At 50.3% G+C, this 20,548-nt stretch overlaps 1 protein-coding gene across 3 annotated transcripts; it reads right to left on the reverse strand.

Moving 5' to 3' along the window:
- Nucleotides 1-438: 438 nt before the first annotated feature.
- Cln8 (CLN8 transmembrane ER and ERGIC protein) lies at nt 439-9,803 on the reverse strand. Of its 3 annotated transcripts, none has more exons than XM_041673973.1 (3): nt 9,713-9,803; nt 2,995-3,652; nt 439-1,865 (listed from the first exon to the last, which is right to left on the reverse strand). In XM_041673973.1, the coding sequence occupies exons 2-3, from the start codon at nt 3,535-3,537 to the stop codon at nt 1,539-1,541; spliced, it is 870 nt and encodes a 289-aa protein (XP_041529907.1). In that variant the 5' UTR covers nt 3,538-3,652; nt 9,713-9,803; the 3' UTR covers nt 439-1,538. The 3 variants fall into 3 exon arrangements, with proteins under 3 accessions (XP_041529907.1, XP_041529908.1, XP_041529909.1); XM_041673974.1 differs by lacking the exon at nt 9,713-9,803 and adding an exon at nt 9,553-9,706; XM_041673975.1 differs by lacking the exon at nt 9,713-9,803 and adding an exon at nt 7,850-7,960.
- Between the last annotated feature and the right edge of the window lie 10,745 nt (nt 9,804-20,548).

Consider the following 20,548-nt stretch of genomic DNA (forward strand, 5'->3'; position numbering starts at 1 on the left):
GGCTCACATCAGTGTCCTCTGCACCACGCCCCTCTCAGAGACTCATCTGGCAAGATAGTAAAGACCACAACGAAGCTAAAGCTAGAAAGGGTGGCCACTCTCTAGGCAATAAAGGCAGAGGCTACTGGTCACATCACCCCCAGGGCCTTTCCATCTGACACTCTTGTCTCCAAAGTCCCAGAGAGAAGTCCTAGTCAGGAAGGAGAAGTGTGTGGAGCAACCAGGGGCCACCTCAGCCTGGGGACGGCGTCCAGGGGACACACATAAAGGCAGAGGATGTAGTGTGAGGTCACACTCCTAGAGCAGGCCAGAGAAAGTCAGCTGAACTTTCCTACTGTCTTCTGGTCACATAAAGACTTGCCAACATGTTCTGGACACAGAGTGTTCTCAGACACGCCAATGTGAGCTTGAGCTGGTATTAGCAGACAAGAACTGGTGTGTGTGTCTTCTGGAAATGACCAGAACTTTATTAAACTTCTGCCCAGTTAAAAACTGCCAGGCTTGTGCCTGTGCAAAGCAGATATGGGAGCTACAGGGTTCCCAGGTAGGGACACAAAATAAAGACTTTGTTAGGATGAAATAAATAGGCGCCATACATCTGATAAAGTTCAAGCACTAGTATCCCAAACATGCTGAGGCCCATGATCCATGGTAAGCGTAAGTCACCCATGATTTTCAAGACCAACTACCATCTCAAAGGTAGTTTGGACAAAAATAAACTGTAATTTATACTTTTAGGGAAAGTTTCTGTGTCCGCCAGTAGCATGGACAGCCGGTGTCTGGACATCCCGCCCACAAACAGTGCACTAAGAAGAACACTTGCCTACATCAGGCAAGCTGTTTGTTCTTGGCAACCCAGGGAGAGCATCTCTAGGTACAGGACCCCTCACAGCCCAGAGGGGAAAAGTCCCTGCCTGCCTTGAAATTGACAGAGCAGAACTGGGGCTAGCCTAGCCACTTTCATCAATCAGAAATAGCTAGAAGATCCAGATCCCATGCCAGAAAGGGTAGATAAACTCTAGGACCTTTCAGCCATTGAGAAAAACCCTTCACCAGAACTGTGTTCTTCTGCCACTTGCCACTAGAGGGTGCTGCTGTGCCACTGGCTTAAAATTCCACATGCTGGGAAATTTTTTTCACAAATACCAGCAAATCACATTTTCTTAGGCCAATTCTTTGTAATGAAAGAGAACGTGACTCCCAGATAAGGCACGCAGGCTGTGGGTGTGCTGACTCGTCCACGCCCACACGGGTCCTTCCTAATGAAGTCCTTTCAAGTATTCAGGCTGGCCTCCTCAGCAGCTTGCACACACCATGGCTCCCTTCATGACCCTGACCTGGCAGGCACAGCACGGCTGAGGCCCCACCAGAGGAATCAGAAGAAGACCATGATGGCAAAGCCCTCCTGCAGGCAAAACAAGGTCCCAGTAATACTTCATGGCTACTTCAGAACTAACGCTAAAGGACAAGTTAGTATTCGCCTATACGACCTCCTCTGCTCAGAGCTCGGCTGAACCCCGGGCACGCGTCCGCTGGCATCAGAGCCTCTTTTTCTGAGGCACCTGGCCATTGGTCCTTTCTTGCCTGCCGCCCTTGGTATCGGACGGCGGCGCAAAGTTCCAATCGACGGGGTTGAGAAGCTGTTGGGTCTTTTTGTGTGTCCAGTAGGGGTTAATGATGAGCGTGAGCAGGGCCAGCCCACAGAGGAAGAGTGCGAAGTGAGGCAGGTAGAGACTGTCAACGAGGGCGCCCCAGTGCTGGAAGCACACCCACCACATGTGGTAGGTGAGGATCATGCGGCAGTGGAACATGTGGATCATCAGCCACTGGTTGACCTTCCAGAACAGGGAGTCTGACCAGCCAGCCTGTGGACGAGACAAATACCTCGTCAGTACGGGAGGTGGAAAGGGATGGGCGCCCTTCATGCGCCGTGAACTCAGTTCAAAGCAACAGGCTTCTTGCCAGCATTTGCTTTCCAGGGCTTAATTTTGAAGGAAGATGAGAGCCTGGGCCAGTGTCTCACTGGTGAGGCCTGCCCTGCTTACTTCCTGCTCCCTAAGGCAAAACTCAAATCTTTCCATCTTGAATTAGCTCATATCATAGAGCAAATGGGTCCCTTTTATCTAGCAGCAGTGGGCACACAACCCAGAGCAGTTTGGATAGAAGGTACGTCCGGGTTCCTCTAGCTCTTTCACCTCCGAGGGCCTCAGATGAAGGCTAAAATGGACTTTGTGTAGCTCCACGCTATGAGCACATTGGTGAGTTTCTACAGTTGGAGCCGAAGCTGAGCAGTACCCAGTGCCTTGCCATGGACAAAAGCCAAGTCCGGCCAACCCACATAGTCTAGGTGCTGCCCAGCAGCAGCCTTCGAGTCTCCTCAGACTGCCATCCCTAGACACAGATGTGGCAGCTGCTCCCTCATAGGATAAGGCACGACCCTGTCTGTACTCAGTGGCTAGCAATGGGCTACTAGACTCAGAGTCAGCTGTGAGAGCCGGAAGCCAAGGAAGGGGTGGGCTTCCGCTGGTCTGAGTGAAGGTTCTCCCTGAGGCTGTGTGACTTCACCTCCAAGTGGACCAGGAACTAACTTCTGAATCCAGCAAACTAACAAAAGAGAGTTGCTCTCATACAAGCTGACAGACCTCAAAGGCTGAGAGCCACTGAGTTAAGGGATGGCCTTGTGAGTGTATGTATAATCACAAATCTCTCCAGAACATTGTAAGTATCGAAGTAAAACAACGATGCTTTCTATGACATATAACACTAGTGACTGAGTCCAAAGAGCCAATCATCTTTCTTTTAACTCTACGACTTAAATGTGAGAAGCTGGAATTCAACCAGATGATGGCTTGCTGCACAGCTGCCTCGCGGCTGGTCCTGGTGACACTCTGGCTAGTGTGGTACTGCCTGAGGGGACCTGCTCAGCAAGGGGCCATGGCACTCCCCCCCATCCCCTTACCCACCTTCACAGCACTCCCCCGTTCCCTCACCCACCTTCAGGAGCATCCAGGAAATGCAGGTGAAGGGTGTGCTCATCTCTAACAGCAGAGTGGTCATGGCCAGATAGTGGCCGGCTCTGAGATTCGCCATGGAACCCAGGAACCCAAGAAAGGCGAAGAGGTGGTGGACAACCAAAAACAAGTCAAACGTCCGGAAGCACAGGTTGGACAGGTGGACGGCCACATTCTCAAAGAGGAAGAATCCAGTGGCAGTGGCGACATGAAACCAACACCAGTTCTGCTGCCCGAGAGCTTTGTCGGCGTGGAGCACGGGGTCCCCCAGCAGAGCCCACAGGCCGGCAGCCGTGCTCTGGACACCAAAGACTGCACGGGTAGCGGCCAGGTTCCAGAAGACCTTCTCTTTGGCCAGCAGAGAGCGGTAGGTGGCATTCAGGGAGGATGACAGCTGGTGGCAGACCACGAAGACGCCCAGGTAGAAGACAAAGCCAGCTACCGCCAGGGTCGAGCGGATCTTCCAGGAAGCATAGTCCAGGTCAAAAATGCTCTCCGCCATGACATGGTCGCTTACAGGGGTCATGATCCTGATCTGGATGCCAGGGGTGTCCCTGGGCCAACGCAGGACTGCTGGGCCTGATACCAATCCTCACTTTCAGTGAAGCCGTCTCAAGGATCGTTGGGTATCCATTCCCAATCTGAAGAAAGAAAATTCACCTCAGAAGAAGCAGGAAAGCAAAAAGCGCCATGGCTTCCCTCCCACGCATGATCTGCACACCTCCACCCCATCAAAGGGCAATGTGGGGGAAGTATTTAAGCTTTCTACCTCACTCTGAGGCTTGCAGACATACATAAACCCTGCAAGAGATCTACAGACGGCACAAGAGAAGGAACTAGGCTGACCCAGAGATGCTCAGCCACGAAGGGAGGCAGACACGCTCTGACTCAGAAACAGGCTATGCTCTTCCCACAGAACTCGAGTCTCAGCCCTCGCCTTTGCAGCAGTCCGGTCATAAACTACATAATCCACAATTCCAGACACTGGAATGCACTCTGTTGGGTCACTTTACCTCCAGAGTCTGAGATAAGAACCTTTCCTTCACGCTCTGTGTTTGGGAGAGCTGCTAATAAAAACACCACAATCTCTGCCAAGTCCATGGACATGGGGCCAGGGACACACCTGGGTTCAAATACTACTTCTGCCTGTACTGGCCATGTGACCTTTGGACATGGGACTCAGTTTCCCCAGGAGGAGAGCAGAGGATGCTGCGTGACTGAAGCAATGTGTGGTATGTGGTACAGGCTAGGGTTCTCTAATCTGGAACATCCTGAGAGTTCACTTCCTAAAATGGCTGTGCATTTGTTTTAGAGTTCACATCAAGAGCCTGACCTGTGGTGCATTTCCAGACTCTAGTAGAGCTTCCAGAGTAAGCCGGAACTACTACTGCCAGGACCTACCAGTGTTCGGGTATGACCCACTTCCTTTCCGGGGCCCGACCTCAAACGCTCCTGCACCTTGCTCCATGCTCCAGCTCTGAATTCTAACTTCTCTGCAGATGTCCCGCCCCTGGACCCGATCAGCCATCTTCAGCCCACCTGCTTCAAATGCTCTCTAGTCTGAGAAGCACCATGCGCTGGGCCAAATGCCTTTCAGACAAACTCGCGTGCCCTCTGTGCCCACACCTGAGCTGCACTCTAGTCTTAACCCCAGCCAGCACCACGGAAGCCCTCAAAGGCAGAAGCCCATCCTGCCCATCTTTAAAACCCAGGTGCCTGGTACAGTGGCTGACAGACATGAAACCCTTGCTCAATGCATGCAGATTCGAAATTGTGCTTAAATGGCCAGAGGTCCCTAGATTGGATCTGCTTTGTGAAACTGTAAACAAGAGAGGGTCAAGACTGGAGGAAATCGTGAGACCTGACCAGCTCAGCAGTCACCGCAGGCCAGTCCCACAGCGAGCAGGACAAACCCTGACCCTACTTCCTCAGGGGCAAGGAGCCTTGGGGGAAGGAGGCAGAACATGGCAGGGCTGTGCACTCATCAAATCATGAGGCAACAGGGCTCAGTACCAGGGCACCACATCAGCCTCCGACCCTAACTCACTCATCTGTGGCCACAGAAAGCACCAGAACACAAGGCTTGTGGGCTTGAGTGCCAGGGCCCACCCCAAAGGACAAAGGAACCCACAGTCATTATGCTCTTAGCCTGGCAAGATGACGTCCAGGAAGAGCTGGTTTGTCCCTCACTTTACACAGGATGCAGTTGTGTGGGCCCAACTCGCACACCCACGTATCCCCTGATTCCGGGAGCCCTGTGCCACTGTCCTGATGTGTGTTTCCGGACACACGGAAACGTTCTCAGGAGGTGACAACCCAGAGGCTGTTCTGTATGAAGCCTACACCCGGGGCTCACGCCTCGGCTCGTAGCGACACTCGTCTGTTTCATGTTTCCAATGACTCCAAAAGCTACTCTCACTGAGACAAAATGTAAGGTGGTCCCACACAGCAGGGGCAACTGGCTCGTGAAGGCTCTTCTGAGAAGGAAGCTGGCTTTGAACTCATGATGCCCCGCCCCCCGACTTAACTGAGTCCTTAATACCTCCTAACCCAGGCACATTCAAGCCTAGTATAGGGCTAGGAAGGAAGGCAGATCTTCTTCCTGGATCTGGAGTAAAAAGGCCCCATTTTGCACTTGCCCACAAGTCACGAGACCGGGCACAAGTTCCCATTCTGGTGCGATTGCATCACTGTGCCAGGAGTCAGCTTCCATGGGGCCTGGGCGGACCCCCAATCTCTACTCGATTTACTTCTTAAACCAAGGGACACAAACACTGTCTCAAGAAGGTTCTGGTTTAGTCAGAGTGGGAGGAACCTCAGAGCCTCAAGATCAGTGGCTCAAAGATGGCTTGGCTGAGTGGTTTCTCACAGCTTCCCTGAGCACGGGGGCTAACCCTGGAAATAAAATCTACACGGAAATACAGGATAGCGGAGTGTGAAGCACCCGCTGTGTCAGGCGCCTCCAACTAGTCTGTTTCCCCTTCACCAAAGAGAGGATGGCTCCAAATCTTCAAGGTATCTTTGGAAGGAGGGCATCTAGAGGACATGTCCACATCAGTCACTTACACAAGACGCGGAGGAGGAGGAGACGTCCTGGCCATTCCAGATCAGGAGCCAAACAGTAGAAACAGTGACTTATACACCAGAACACATACCACACTTCAAGTCCTATCACCGCTTCCCCAGGCTGCTTCGGTGCTCAGACCTCCCGCTCTGTAGGTTTCCATAAAGCACCACACAGAGAGCCCTGGGCGGCCTGTGACATCTCCGCAGCTAACAGTACCAAGCATCCTTCCTCTGGGCAGGCAGCAGCAAGGTAAACTTCAACACCCTCAGCCACGAGAGTAACAGGCCAGGTTCACCTGGCTGGTGTTGGGATGCAGCTGGCCATCCCTCCCCATAGGCCTGGAGAGCCCTGCTGGTCCCTCTGCAGAGTCACAGCTGTGCCCAGTAGGCAGCTCAGATGTGTATGGGACCAGCTCAGTTCTCCTTTTGCGTCCCTTTCTGCTCCTCAAACTGACCACATCCGTCTCACATTAGAAAGGCAAAAAAGGGGACACTGAGGTCACAGCCATTCCCCTTCTGCAGGCCTGCTTCACACCAAGCCCAGCTTGGGGACTTCTCCATACTGCTCACTGCCTGAAGTAAGCTGCACAGTGGCCTGCCACTGCTCCCGCCAGCCATTTAACCTTCAGTCCTCAAGCTCCATGGAGGAGCTAAAGGCAGGGCCCAGTGCAACTCAACAATTCTGTGTTCCTCTGAGATGGGGGCAGGGGATGGCTCTCCAAAGCTCCTCTTATTCAATTACAGTCACTGGCCTGAGCTCTACTTGTACTGAACTGTGCCTTTTAAAAAGGAAATCTGCTGGAGAGATGGCTCAGTGGCTGGGAGCGCTGGCTGCTCTCCCAGAGGACCGGGGTTCAATTCCCAGCACCCACATGGCAGCTCACAACTGTCTGTTAACTTCAGTTCCAGGGAATCTGACACCTTTATATCAAATGCACAATAAAATAAAGTTAAATACAATAAGGTTGTACATAAACGGACGAGGGTGTCAGTTTGGTGCTGCAGCGTGACCAGAGGGCCACATCACCAGGAGCTTAGAGTCAGCACCCATGGAACCCTTCAGCTTTCTGTTTTAAGTGAGTTCCTCCAGACTGCTCAGTATAGCAGAACTTCTGTGTTTAGTTAGGATAACGAGCCCCAAATTTGGAACTGCAGTCAGAGGGAAAAACCCTGGGACAAAGGGATCTATTAACATATCGAAGCTGACACTGGCTGCTAGCTTCTCCCAGAAGCCCCTACCTGTTATGGGGGGAGGGTCCTGGCTAAGATACCTTACCCCCCACCCTGAACTTCTCCAGCCCAGGGGCTGGGCTGCCTTTCCCTCAACTGCTCTTCCCTATATAACCCAGTCATTGCCATTTTGGTTATGCAACTCTTTTTGCCTTTTGGGCCTCTTGGTCTGCTGGTCTCCTGGCTCTCTTCTCTCCCCTCCCCTCCCACGCCATGGCCTGGCTCGGGGTCCTGTTCAACTCTGGGCTCTCCCAGATGCCTCTGCTCTCCTTCACCTCTCTGATAAACCTCCCCCTCCACCTAGGAACCATCATGTCCTCCCTTCTCTCTTCAGTCACCCACCAGATTCACCATTTACCGAGGTGCACAGAGTGTGTCCTAAATCGGGGTGGTCTCTGGGGCGGTCTCTAGGGCACTGAAAGCTTCCTTGATTTCTCTTCCCACGGGGCTGGGGAGGGTGTGGGGATGGCCCCACAGGCTGTGGTTTCACTGCACCCCAGGACACTCACCAGTTCTGCCTCTCACTCACGTGTCTTACTCACTTGGCACTTGTTTTGGTTACTGACAGCAGAAACCCTCCCTCCCTCTGTTTTCTTCTCCACACTGGCTGTCACTCTTCTCTGATAGGATCAACAGAGCATGCCCATGGGCTAACACGTTCAGGATCACACGCAGGTGTTTGGTCACAATATTTCCCCAACATCAAAAGGAACGTATGCTTAAACAAAACTGCAGAGCATGAGCCTGGAAATGGAGAAACGAAACCTCATTATCCTCCAAGCAAGCTCTAAGCAACACCACCAGTTTCAGGCACACGCTGAGTCAGTCTTTCCCTAGATAAAACCGTTTCCTTTTTAGTAAAAAAGAAGGGATAAACACATGTAAGCTGTTTACTGTTTCTTTGCCTTTGGCAACACATCAGTAAGTCTCCCTCACTAATCCTCTTCCATGTGGTTCTCAGTGGCCAAGGGGGACACGTTCACCTACCCAGTGTCCTAACAGGGTTCTCCAGGTTCTCATTACCATCCTAAGATATTCTGTACTAAGCATCTCAGGGAAAAGACCAGGGAGAACTTCTCTGGGCCTGGAAGGGAGGCCAGAGTCTACTGTAAGCGTTGTTTCCATAACAACTAGAACCCGGAAGCTAGGGCAAATCTACTAGAGCTAATAGAAGACCTGGTAGCTGGGTAGGCATCCCATACAATATCGGATGTTTCCTGAATCATGCATGACGTTTTCCAAATGCTCACATTCTTCCTGAAAAGTTGTTTTTAAAAAACCGTGGAAAGAGCCAGCCGGTGGTGGTGCACGCCTTTAATCCCAGCACTCGGGAGGCAGAGGCAGGCGGATCTCTGGGAGTTCGAGGCCATCCTGGTCTACAAGAACTAGTTCTGGGACAGGCACCAATGCTACAGAGAAACCCTATCTCGAAAAACCAAAAAAATAAAATAAATAAAATAAATAAATAAATAAATAAAACCATGGAAACAAATCCAGTGTATAGCTACAGATTTCATATATAAACAGGTAAGAAAATAGTGACAAATTCAAACAGTACTTAGCAACTGCCATCTGCTCCCAATCATTTCAGACTTTTTTTTAGCTTTTCAAAACAAGGTTTCTCTGTAACTTTGGAGCCTGTCCTGGAACTAGCTCTTATAGACCAGGCTGGCCTTTAACTCACAGAGACCTGCCTACCTCAGACTCCTGGGTGCTGGGATTAAAGGCGTTGTGACCACCAAAGGCCTCAGACACTCACCAAGCAAAGTTCCACCCTATCCTTCCTTATCTAAACAGCACCACAGGCCCAGAACCTGTTATCTCCTGTCCACTGCTGACTCCAGCTACGTGTTTTATTCCCCTCCCCCTTCACTATATATGCTGACACCACCCAGAGCCACCTCCTGCCGACCAGGCCAACAGGGCCTTTCCTCTTCTGGTCCCATGATGATCAGTCCATAACCAAGCTCCCCAATCCTTAGCACTGTGAAGAGCTAGCCCAGCGTGTCCCACTTTCGCCCCAGATGGTCCGTCCCTTTGCTGCTGTTCCTCGTCGTACCATGTTCTCTTGCGCCCGGTGTCGACCTGTGCAATCGCACCTAGTCTGACCCGTCCACTCGCGACCCCGCTGGCCCCATGCATGACCTGGAGGCAAAAGCCAAAACAATGCCTCCTTCCCGGATGGCCAGGCAATGGCAGCCCCAGTGCAGGCGGGGGTGTACACAGGGCGCCCTCCACGCCTCACCTGCATTCAGGTGAGCAGAAGGTGGGCGCCGCCTTTTGGCCCATCAGCTGCTCAGACTCGGCGTCCCCGGGGCTCCAGCGCCGTGGACATACCCAGTGCCATGAACCAGACCAGGATACCGGCCGGTGGGTGGCACCGGAGACCTAGACCCCACGCCCACCTGTGTCTCCGCCTCGGTGCCGGGCTTTCGGTCCGTCCCGCCCTGACCGCCGGAGGATTACCCACGACAATGTCGCGAGCTGAGCAAACACAACCCACTGCGCACGCGCACCACAGCCTACAAGCCCAGGCCCCGCCCCCGTGGGACACTACCAAGGCAGTCGCAGGGGTGCGGGCCGTACCACCCAGCGCTGCGAGGGCGCCTGGATTTCTGCAGCGAGTTATGCTGGATTTGATTGTCGTGATTCAGGCTCTGGAACCCTGAAGAAGGGTAGGGAGGGGTCCGTGGGACAATTCCTTAAGAACACTCAACTGAGACCCTACACGACCCCCTATTCTTCTGCATGGACCTGTCCCCCAAGACCCTCCCCACGTATGCCCACCCCGTCAGTCACCCACCCCGTGTCCCTTGGGCCTCTGAGGTTCCATAGCTGAGGTGAGGGGCAAACCCTTGCAAACGTCTCCCGGTTGGTGTTTCTTCGTTGTGGGCCAGCGCTTGAAGCTAGCATATTGTGCTCAGGCGGGCAGAATGGACCAGAGCGCTTCCCTTACTACAAAAAGCATTGCCTTCCGGGTGCTGGCACCCGGCTTCTGTCTGTACAGTGGGTTCTGCTCAAAGTCAAGCCCGGTGCTCCTGCCAAGAGCCGAAGCTAGTTGGCCCTGGATCCCTAGAGACAGCCTTACTGGAAGAGCAAAGACCTCCCGACCCCAGTTCACCTATGCCATGCACCTACCGAAGGACCTGTTAGGGCTCGTAGGATAGCAGAGGGCAGAGGAGAATTGGTCCCCTCTCTCTGAGCAGATGGCCAGCCCTTGGAGAAGGGCAGTCACCGAACACAGCAGGACAGTGGCTCCGGAGTCACACAACTGGCCTGCTGCTCCTTGTGCAATGTTAGCTAGTCAGGTGTTTGCAAGTCCTTATCTCTTACCCAGATGCCCACCCTATCCTGGATTGTATCACATCTTATCTTGAGGCAGGATAGCTGGTTAGAAAAGACTCCAGCAGGAACAAACTTTCGTACCTACCCCACCTGCTCCTGGTTCTGATTTTGTCTCTGAACGTACGGGAATTTCAACAGTTAACCAGGCCACCTGCAAAAGGACGTTTGAGAAACATCACACAGAAGATGGATAAAATGAACTGTGACGTAAGCCCTATGCCCCTGTGACTTGTGCATAAGGGTCTATTTGGAAGCGCCACTGAACCATATCTGTTTAGGGGCAAGATTTACATTGACATTCAACTTTCAGGTTTTTTTTTTCTGTTTCCCATGGCACCTCTGAGCCCACGGTTAGCACCTCAGTTTGTGTCTCTCCACTTTACTGTTGTAAGCAACTACATGAGACCCTGTCTCAAAATAACAACAACAAAAAATTAAAGAAAGGAAGGAAGGAAAGAAGAGAGAAAAAAGTGAACTGGGTGAGTTGGCATTGTTTTTGTAATCCTGGCCCTTTGGGAGGTGGACATAGGAAAGTCAGGAGGTTAAAGGTATTCGCCATGTATGGAGTTCTTTCTTTCTTTCTTTTTCTGGCGACAGGGTTTCTCTGTGTAACAGTCCTGGCTGTCTTAGAACTCAGTTTTTAGATCAGGCTGACCTCTAACTCACAGAGATCCATCTGATTCTTCCTCCCAAGCATTGGAATTAAAGGCACGGGCCACCATTTTCTTAATAAGCCTTCAGTTCTCTTCATACTGACTTGTCCTGAAACTCCTTTCTTTCTTCTGTTGTGGCCAAAGCGGCAGCCTCACTTCTGATGAGGCCAGTGCTGACCCCTTTCCTTAATCCTCTTCTGACTCAGGATTTGCCCAGACACTGTATACCCTGTGTGGTTTTTGAGTTTGCCTGCCTGTATGTCTGTATGTCACATGGATGCAGTTCCCGAGGAGGCCAGAAGAAAGTGTCAGATCTCTCAGAACTGGAGTTACAAACTCCTGTGAGCTCACACGTGGGTACTGGGAACTGGAACCAGGTCCTCTGGAAGATCAGCCTGTGTTAACCTATTATCAGTATAATTACTGGGACAAGCCTCCTGGCATCCACCACCAGACGAACCATTAGAGAGCAGCTGGAACCCAAGTTTCTGATGTGTCAAAGGCTCAGTCACAAAGCTCCTCTTCACAATCTTCCCAGTGGCATATTCCACCCCACTTCCCAGCAGGGTCCTATTAGGTTCTCAAGGTCCTAAACTTGGGCCAGTTTGGCCAAGAGTCCCACCAAGTTGACACTAATGCTTTCAGATTAAATTCCTACTAAAAGGCAGCTTTAGCACCACCTGGCCTGCCCTCAGGGAGAAGTCTCTAGCGTCCCTGAAGCAAGGTCAGTGGCCTAGCCTGGGTGTCTGTTTCTTCTCTGAAATTTCCCACTGCCCTCATAATCAACCCAAGTCCACTGTCCCAGCTACAGAACCCCACTTGGACCACCCTTTCCACAGCAGGCCTCTGGGGAAAACCTGACTGATTAGTCCTGAATTTTTTCATTGAATATTGCAATTTTTTGTTTTGTTTTGAGACCGGGTTTCTCTGTGTAACCCTGGCTGTCCTAGAACTCACTTTGTAAAGGAGACTGGCCTCAAACTCTCAGAGATCTGCAGGCCTTCCAGCTGATAGAAACATACACTGTGCCCATTTCTTTACCTAAAAGCACTTTCTGGAAACCTCGTGAGTTCTGAGCCACAAGGCACAGGGCCTACAGCCAAGAATGGACCTTTAGGCCAGGAGTTGCTGGTAAGGTGACCGTGTAGCAGCACCAGGGCCTTCCTGAGTCAACCCTGTGATTCCAGAGTGTTTGGTCTCCACAGTGAAAGCAGGAGTGGTCTCATGACCCCAAAATCTTTGCCCTCTGAATATCAGCCACACACAATGGGCAGGGCTCATGGGAAGTAGGAAGTTAGCGGTTATAAAGACATTGCCCTAGCAGTCAGCTATAGACATCCTGACAGTGACATGAGCAATTACATGACTTTAATCTGAGTGACTTATTCTTGTGGGGATGTGTGTCCATAGGGGCTTTTCATGGTTGTCACAACTTTGGAGGTAGGGTGGTTAGGTAGTTCTGGCTTCAGGAGAGAAAAAGGTATCAGAGGTTCTATAGCACCAAATGAATCCCCAGCAGAAATTTTCAGAATGGAATGTCACCATTGTGGAGGATAAAAAGCCATACCCAGGAAAGAGAAACATGCCTATCTTAACACTACGATACCACCGTAACATTTAGTGGGCCATGCCATGCTCGTAGGAATCATGGAAGCAGGGGTGCCATCTCTAGAGAGAACCTTTAGTGGAGGACACTGCAGCAGAAGGAACTGTTGGGAGAACACCATGCTTCAGTGGGAACCACTAGGGGTGTGCTATAATCTAGGAAGAAACTGTGAGGAAGGATGATATTTTCCAGTGGACTTTCCACTATCTCACAAAGGTCTGTGCTATGCTTCCTGGGACAATGCTAACCAGGACTGGGGGACTCAGGTGACAGAGAAGGATAGAAGTATTTTTGTTTGTTTTGGTTTTGATATCCCTCCCAGTTGTGTGTGTGTGTGTGGGGGGGATGTTTTCATTCTTACACAAAGAATATTTGGCGACCCCAGGGAAACATTGAATGAGTCATTGGTTACATTCGAAGTTTTAATTACTGTACCACAGAGATCCAAGAAGCAAAAATGCCTCTGATCAGCAAGCCCCTTATACAAGGACAGGTAGTTCCTGGAATGCTGGAGGCTGTTGTTTAATGGGGATAAGAAGCCACAGATTTTCACTTCCCTAAACAAGGTTGTTGGACCGTCTGCACCAGACGTACTTAATCACACGTGGGTGGGAGATTCACAGAAAATATGCCAGGATGTATGCTTGCCCTGATTGGATGTAGGCCAAAGTTACATGAGATGTATGCTTGCCCCCGATTGGACCCGACTGGAAATACTTAAGCTGCTGCACCTGTGATTGGGGCTGTTTTCTGGAAACCCAGAGATGGATCTGGCCAGAGTCCATTCACTGGGCCAGTATTTGATTAAAGTTTGCTTCAAATTTGGCCTTGGACTTGGTAGTGGTCTTAGTCTTGACCAGTGAGACTCACAACCTTCTACCTTGTATTTGAAACTGGTACCCCTGGGCTTGAACGCTTGCTACATGAGCCAGGCTAGCTGGCTAGTGAGTGGATTGTCCTCCCCTGTCATTATCACTGAGATTATGGGGTATGTGCCACTACAGCTGGCTTTTAACATGGAGCTAGGGACCCAGGCTCCATCCTTGTGTTTAAGGAAGGCACTTTACTGACTGGGCCAAGTCCTCAGCCAGACCTAGAGTGGTTTAAGCAAAAATTTTCCTTCTTTTCTTTGGGTTTCTCCCTCTTCTCTTTTCTTCACCAACCTTTTCCCTCTCTTTATTTTCTCTTCTCTCCTATTTTCCCTGTCCCTCCTTCCATGATACCGGGATCTACACAAGTCTTCTTGATGCTAGGCAAGCAGTCATATTTCCAGTCATAGAAAAATACATTGTTTTCTTTTTTTCAAAGACAGGGTTTCACTATGTTGCCCAGGCTGGTTTCAAATTCCTGGGCTCCATAAATTTTCCTAAATCCTTCTGCCTCAACCTCCTGAGTGGCTGTGACTACTGAAACATCCCACCCTATCAGACTTGGGACAACTTCATTTTAATACCTGTATGTAACCACCTTGATTTGCTTTTATTCCGGTTATTGTTTTAGGGTCAACTTAACAGACTCAGAGATAGCCTCCCCTCCCGGCCAACACAAAATGTAATGGGACTTGAGTCAAATATAAGGGCATAGAAAAACATTTAGTGAACTGCAATATAATAACTCCTCTTTTGCAAAAGTTAGATAGACGGATAAAGTAAGCAAGTACAGGAAACAGTAACAGAGGCCCTGGAAAAAAAGGATTCCTATAGGAAGTACTGTAAGAACTTAGACTGGAATAATGTAGCTAGTCTGTTTACCTAATGTTTAATGGTTACCAGTAAGATCAGAACTCAAATGACTAGTGCTTTGCAGGTAGCGTTGGCTTAAGATTCTCAATCGATATTTAGATTTTTAGATATTTAGAACAAACGGATGGCCTCTCACCCCAAGCCTGTTTTCCCTCAGCCTTCCCCAACTTTTAACAGCCCGTCCATTTTCACACAGTATTCCAAATTCTAAAGAAAGTGGTATATTTAACACACAATACCTGATCCACCCATAAAGATTGACTTAGGAAAAGGATAAAATGTGTCTAAATGGAAAAATAGAGGCACCAACTCAGGAGGTGTGGTGTCGACTTGACATTTAAGGAAAAGGACAGGAGGAGCTCCAAACAAGAGGGGACAAAACCCTGAGGATCAATGCTGCATAATGGGCTCAGGTTTTTACCTACCATCTCAATAAAAGCAACCAATACCCAGCTAACCTCCCAGCTCCCTGCCTAGATGGGGCGTGAGATGGAGAACCCCACTTCGTTGTCAAGATTGGACTTGAATAAACTCCCTCCTGGCTCCCCCGAGAGGCAGTGAGCAGGGAACAGCCTCAAGCTCCTACAACAGTAACACAGAGTTTCTTCTATTTGCGAATCACCAAACTGAAAACTTACCTAAATGTTTTCTCCCCAGCTTTTCATCACAGGCGCCTGCCTTGCTTTTAGATGTGTGACTGAGGCATCAGGCTGAACCAAGGCTGCTGACAAACCAAGGAGCGAAATACCAAACAGTCCCAATGGTAGTGAAGGGACAAGGTTCCAGATATACTCCCAGCTGCCGGGAATCGGGGCATTTCCTGCTTCTCGGCAGACTGACAGAACGAGGCAGGCAAGGTAGTTGTAATAATCACGTTGTAGGCAGGGCTTCTTCAGGAATGAGGTCTAGGTCACCCTATATGAGTGGGCATCACAGGATGTCTAATAGGAAGCAGGCCTGTTACCAATGCATGCAATCTTTAAGCCCCACCTACTGCTGGCCTTCATGGCAGTGCCCAGCCGGAGCCCAGCTGTTAGACCTGTTGTGTGAGCTGGTCAAAGTAGGGACAATTACATGACCCAGCGTGAGCCAGCATCCTGTCAGACCTGTGTGGGCAAGCAGCCTCCCCTGGCAGATGTGATCCAGTTGGTAAGTGCACACCCGGACTCCTGTGTAGACGGAGAGCCCACACAGCCCAGCAAGGGAACACACAATTAGCTGATTTCTCAGCGCACAGTGACAGCATTCCTATCAATACATAATTGAGTGTTCTCCGTTGAGGAAGCTGTTCTTCGTTTTAAGCCTTATGTTCATGTGATATGTGTGCATTCTTTGTGGTTTTCACTTGCTGTGTTGTATGTGACTTCAGACATCCTTGGGGTCTGGCTACATGCCCAGGTTTACAGATGTGGGAAGATAACTAGGGGCTTTCCATGGTAGGCCTAGGACCCAGAGCGACTGACCTGCTCCCAGGGAGACACTAGCTCCTCCTCCTGCACCAGCTCTCTAGGCTTCACCCTTTTTTTTTTTTTTTTCGAGACAGGGTTTCTCTGTGGCTTTGGAGCCTGTCCTGGAACTAGCTCTGTAGACCAGGCTGGTCTCGAACTCACAGAGATCCTCCTGCCTCTGTAGGCTTCACCCCTTGCTGCATCGTTAGGCAATGGCCCCTGTTCTCGGCCAACTTCTTTTCGCTTGCTTGCTGGCTGGGTGCTCCCTGTGACCTCCTTGGTGTGGTGTCCCTCTGGTTTCTAGAAGTTGTGTGCGAATAGACTTGTTTTTCCACAGTAGTCTTCTATGTCCTTGTCTTGCCACCCGTGTGAAAGGCAGACTCGGTAGGGTTTTAAATGATCTGCTAGACACCAGCAGTCTAGATTCCCTGGACTCCAGGTGAGTGATCCCTGCTCACCAGATTGGGCAGTGGGGAGAAGACTCCTCAGTGATCGACACAGGAGAGCAAGACCCGTGTTCTGATGGCTGTTGATGGGGAGCTCTGGACTGAGCCATGCCGGTTCCGGTCTAATTTCTGACTGTACAACTGTTCTTCTGAATGGGTATTTTGAGACTCAGGGCTCTGTGGGGCTGCAGTCTTCCAGGATCACATCACCCACACAGCAAGCGTGGGTACCTAGGCAACTGGGGTAGTGAGGGTTTCTCCCCTCTGGCACTCATATCCACAGCATGCCTGGTCTCCTCAGCCATGCAGCTTCTGGACGCTGGGGGAAAGCAGTGTCACGGAGCAAATACATGTGGCCTACCTGCCCCATTCACCTTAAAATCCTTTTTTAATTTTATGTGTTTCATATGCATGTGTGTCTGTGTAATATTTGCATGCCTGGTGCCCTCAGAGGCCAGAAGTAAATATAGGATCCCCTAGAACTGGAGTCACAGACAGTTGTGAGCTGTCGCATGGATGCTGGGAGTCAAACCTGGGTCCTTGGAAGAGCAGCAAGTGCTCTTAACTACCTGGCCATCTCTCCAGTCCCCGGATTACTCTTTTCAAGGACCAGCATGCTAAAGCTAGTCTCATGGCTAAGGCCTCAGTGGAGGGAAAAGATATCATCAATGGGTATGCGTCCGACCATCTTAGTTAGAACTTAGGTATGTCTTAAGTGTTAGATGCTAGGTGTTCAGGCCACAGTCTCAGTGTCATTGAAATCCTCACCCCCAGGTGAGGCACTGAGGAGCCTTGAGGAAGCTGTGAGGTCAGAAAGGTTCAGCTCTGTGTTGGGATTAGAGTCCTTATGAAAAAACCCAGGATGGCCTCTGCCCCTTCATGTGTGGGGACACAAAGAGAAGACACCTGACTGTGGACCAGGAGATAGCTGTCAGCTGGCACAGGGTCTGCCAGGCTCAGCTCTAAGAGGCCCAGTGCCAGAACTGTGAAGCACGTGTTTGGTGCATAATCTAACAGCTAATAATTCCATCTGATTGACACCCATGGGTTCACAGAGGGTCCCCACCCTTTTCTACCATTCAGTAAGAACATAACAGACTTGTGGTTCCAGAATGGCCTAGAGGGGAGGGTATGAGACGCCCCCTCAGATTTGATTCTATCCTCTCCCAGTCTTGTGGGGAGCTCTGTACCTCACTGGCTGTACCATACTCCCAATGGTGCTTGTCTCTGGAAACTACTACCTACTCCAGTCCTCGGGAGAAGGTCTGCCTCAGGGATTGGCCTGGAAGCCACATAACCACATAACTCATGCTTCCCCAAGATTCTTCTCATAACAAGCTCCTGTGCACTCTGTAAAAACAAAAGCTCACTTAGGTGGAATGGCCACAGTTTTCAGAGGAAACTCTGCAGGCTCCCAAATTTGGACTTTTAGGCTGAGTCTGAGGGTCAAGCAGATATCACGAGACCGTGTGTCTAAAGGCCCCACCTTGGATGCCTTACACCCCCGCACTGGGCTCAGACAATCTCTGATGGCCTCTCTCACAGCTCCTCTCCCTTCAGGGATGCAGAGTTCTCAGGCAGGAGGATGCAAGGTCCTCAGCCAAATGCAGGCCTCTCTCCCTGTCTTCCTCTAGCAGGTGGGGTGGTTATGGAGGAGTAGGTCTGGCCAGTATGGGGAGAGCCACCTTTTTTTTTTTTTTTTTTTTTTTGGTTTTTTCGAGACAAGGTTTCTCTGTGGTTTTGGAGCCTGTCCTGGAACAAGCTCTTGTAGACCAGGCTGGTCTCGAACTCACAGAGATCCGCCTGCCTCTGCCTCCCGAGTGCTGGGATTACAGGCGTGCGCCACCACCGCCCGGCTGAGAGCCACCTTTTGAGAAGATGGCTGACCTCTGGCCTATTATGCAGACTTAGAATATGAGGCGCCGGAAACGTTTTGTCTCCCTCTGTGGCCATGACACAGTTTTCACCCCGTTGACTCATTACATAACGCAGAAGCGGCACCGTGCAAATGCAAACTGTTTTTCTGTTGACCATCGTGCTTCCGGTTTGTCTGGGAGAATTGTTTTTTTGCATGAGTATATGTGCAGCTATGTGTGTGTGGAGGCCAGAGGTTTACAATGGCTGTCTTCCTTGGTCACTCTTACTTCAGCTTGTTTGGCTGACCACCTTGGCCCAGGGATCCTGTCCTGCCTCTTCCGTACTGGTATTACATAGGTGGGGGCCACACCTGCCAGATGTTTATATGGGTTCTGGGAATCGGAACTCCGGTTCTCTCATCTACACTGCAGTTGTTTTATGCACCGAGCCACCTATCCAGTCCTAGGAATTCTTTTTTTAATCTTTATATTTTCATTGATTTTTTTTTTTAAGCATTAAGGGAACTAGTTTCTTTTCCCTGAAAACATCAGTATGAACTCTAGTACAGTGGTTCTCAACGTTCCTAGCACTGTGACCCTTTAATACAGTTCTGTTTGTTGTGGTGACCACCAATCATAAAATTATTCCATTGCTACTTTGTAACTAATTTTGCATTTAAATATCTGTGTTTTCTGATGGTTTTAGGTGATCCCTGTTGCGACCCACAGGTTGAGAACTGTTGGTCTAATGGCTACAAATATAGACGGATAGGAAGCGAGAGGAACAGAAAGAGACAAACTCAAAGACAGAGACAAAGCTAGAGACAGAGAGATAAAGAGAGACAGACAGACAGAGGGGGCATGGCTGTATTTCTAGGAAGATTTTTTTTTCCCCCACAGACCACACAAGTCTCTGTGGGCTTGAGTCTTTGGCACGTGAGGCTCCAGACCATTGCTAGAAGCCAGCACAGGAAGGCCAGCATGGTGGGTGGGCACACATCTCTAGCTCCAATGACAGGTTTGGACTCAGAACTGAGGAACATTCATTCTGTTCATGACCAGCCAGTAGGCCATTGAGGTGGTGGATGCTTCTCCTTCAGAGGAGTGTGGGGCACTGTGGTTCGCATAATTAACTCGTGTTGAGGGATGTTTACTCTTTTGGCTTTTGAAGAAGCCCACCACCCAGCTCGCAGATAAATCATATAGAGTCTTATTTTTACTTATGAATGTCCAGCCTTACTGTGGCTTCTTTCTTGCCATCTTTTCTTTTTGGTTTTTCAAGACAGAGTTTCCCTGTGTAACAGTCCTAGCTGTCCTGGTACTCGAACTCACAGGGATTTACCTGTCTCTGCCTCTGCCTCCCGAGTGCTGGGATTAAGGCGTGAGCCACCATGACCTGGCCATCTTTTCTTATCTTAAATTATCCCGACTACCTTTTGCCTCTAGGCTTTTATCTTTTCTTACTTTGTATGTCTTACCTTCTCATATTCCCTGGCTGGCTGAGTGCTGGGACCTATTGTCCTCCTCTTCTTGTTTTCTCATTGTTCTCTTTCCTCCCAGAGTTTTCCTTCTGTTTATCCTCTGCCTGCCAGCATTGCCTATCCTTGCTCCTGCCCTGCTATTGGGCATTCAGCTCTTTATTAGACCATCAGGTGTTTTAGACAGGCAACGAACCACAGCTTCACAGAGTTAAACAAATGCAGCGTAAACAAAAGTCACAGACCTTAAGATAATATTCCCCAACAACCTAGTCTCGAGAGACAGAATCCAGAGAGACATTCTTGAACTCGGCTTGTCAGACCCATTAGGGGATTGCGACGAGACCCAGGGAAGGCCATGGAAGTGACCGGGCTGTGGAGCAAGGCACTGGCCTTTAAGTGACAATCTCATTTGCCTCTAGGATCCTGTGATGATGTCTAACCCTGGAGAGTAGGCAGAAAGTGAAGGGGTCTCTTCGGGTGCCCCTAGAGGCCCCTCTGCTCCATCCTAAGGTGAAAGTGGTATTCAGGAAGCACTTGGGGCTGCTGCGGGGTGCTGCCTACGGATGGCTTCCCAACATCCCCGTGAGCTGGTAAATCCCTCTGGAGAAGTCCTCTCCAGGAACCAATGTCTGAGAATGGAAACCGTGTGTTAGGTCGTAGGGAA

Source organism: Microtus oregoni, unplaced genomic scaffold, assembly GCF_018167655.1.
Source record: "Microtus oregoni isolate MIOR12 unplaced genomic scaffold, Mior012 000024F_ref0000369, whole genome shotgun sequence".
In the NCBI taxonomy this organism is placed as follows: Eukaryota; Metazoa; Chordata; class Mammalia; order Rodentia; family Cricetidae; genus Microtus; species Microtus oregoni.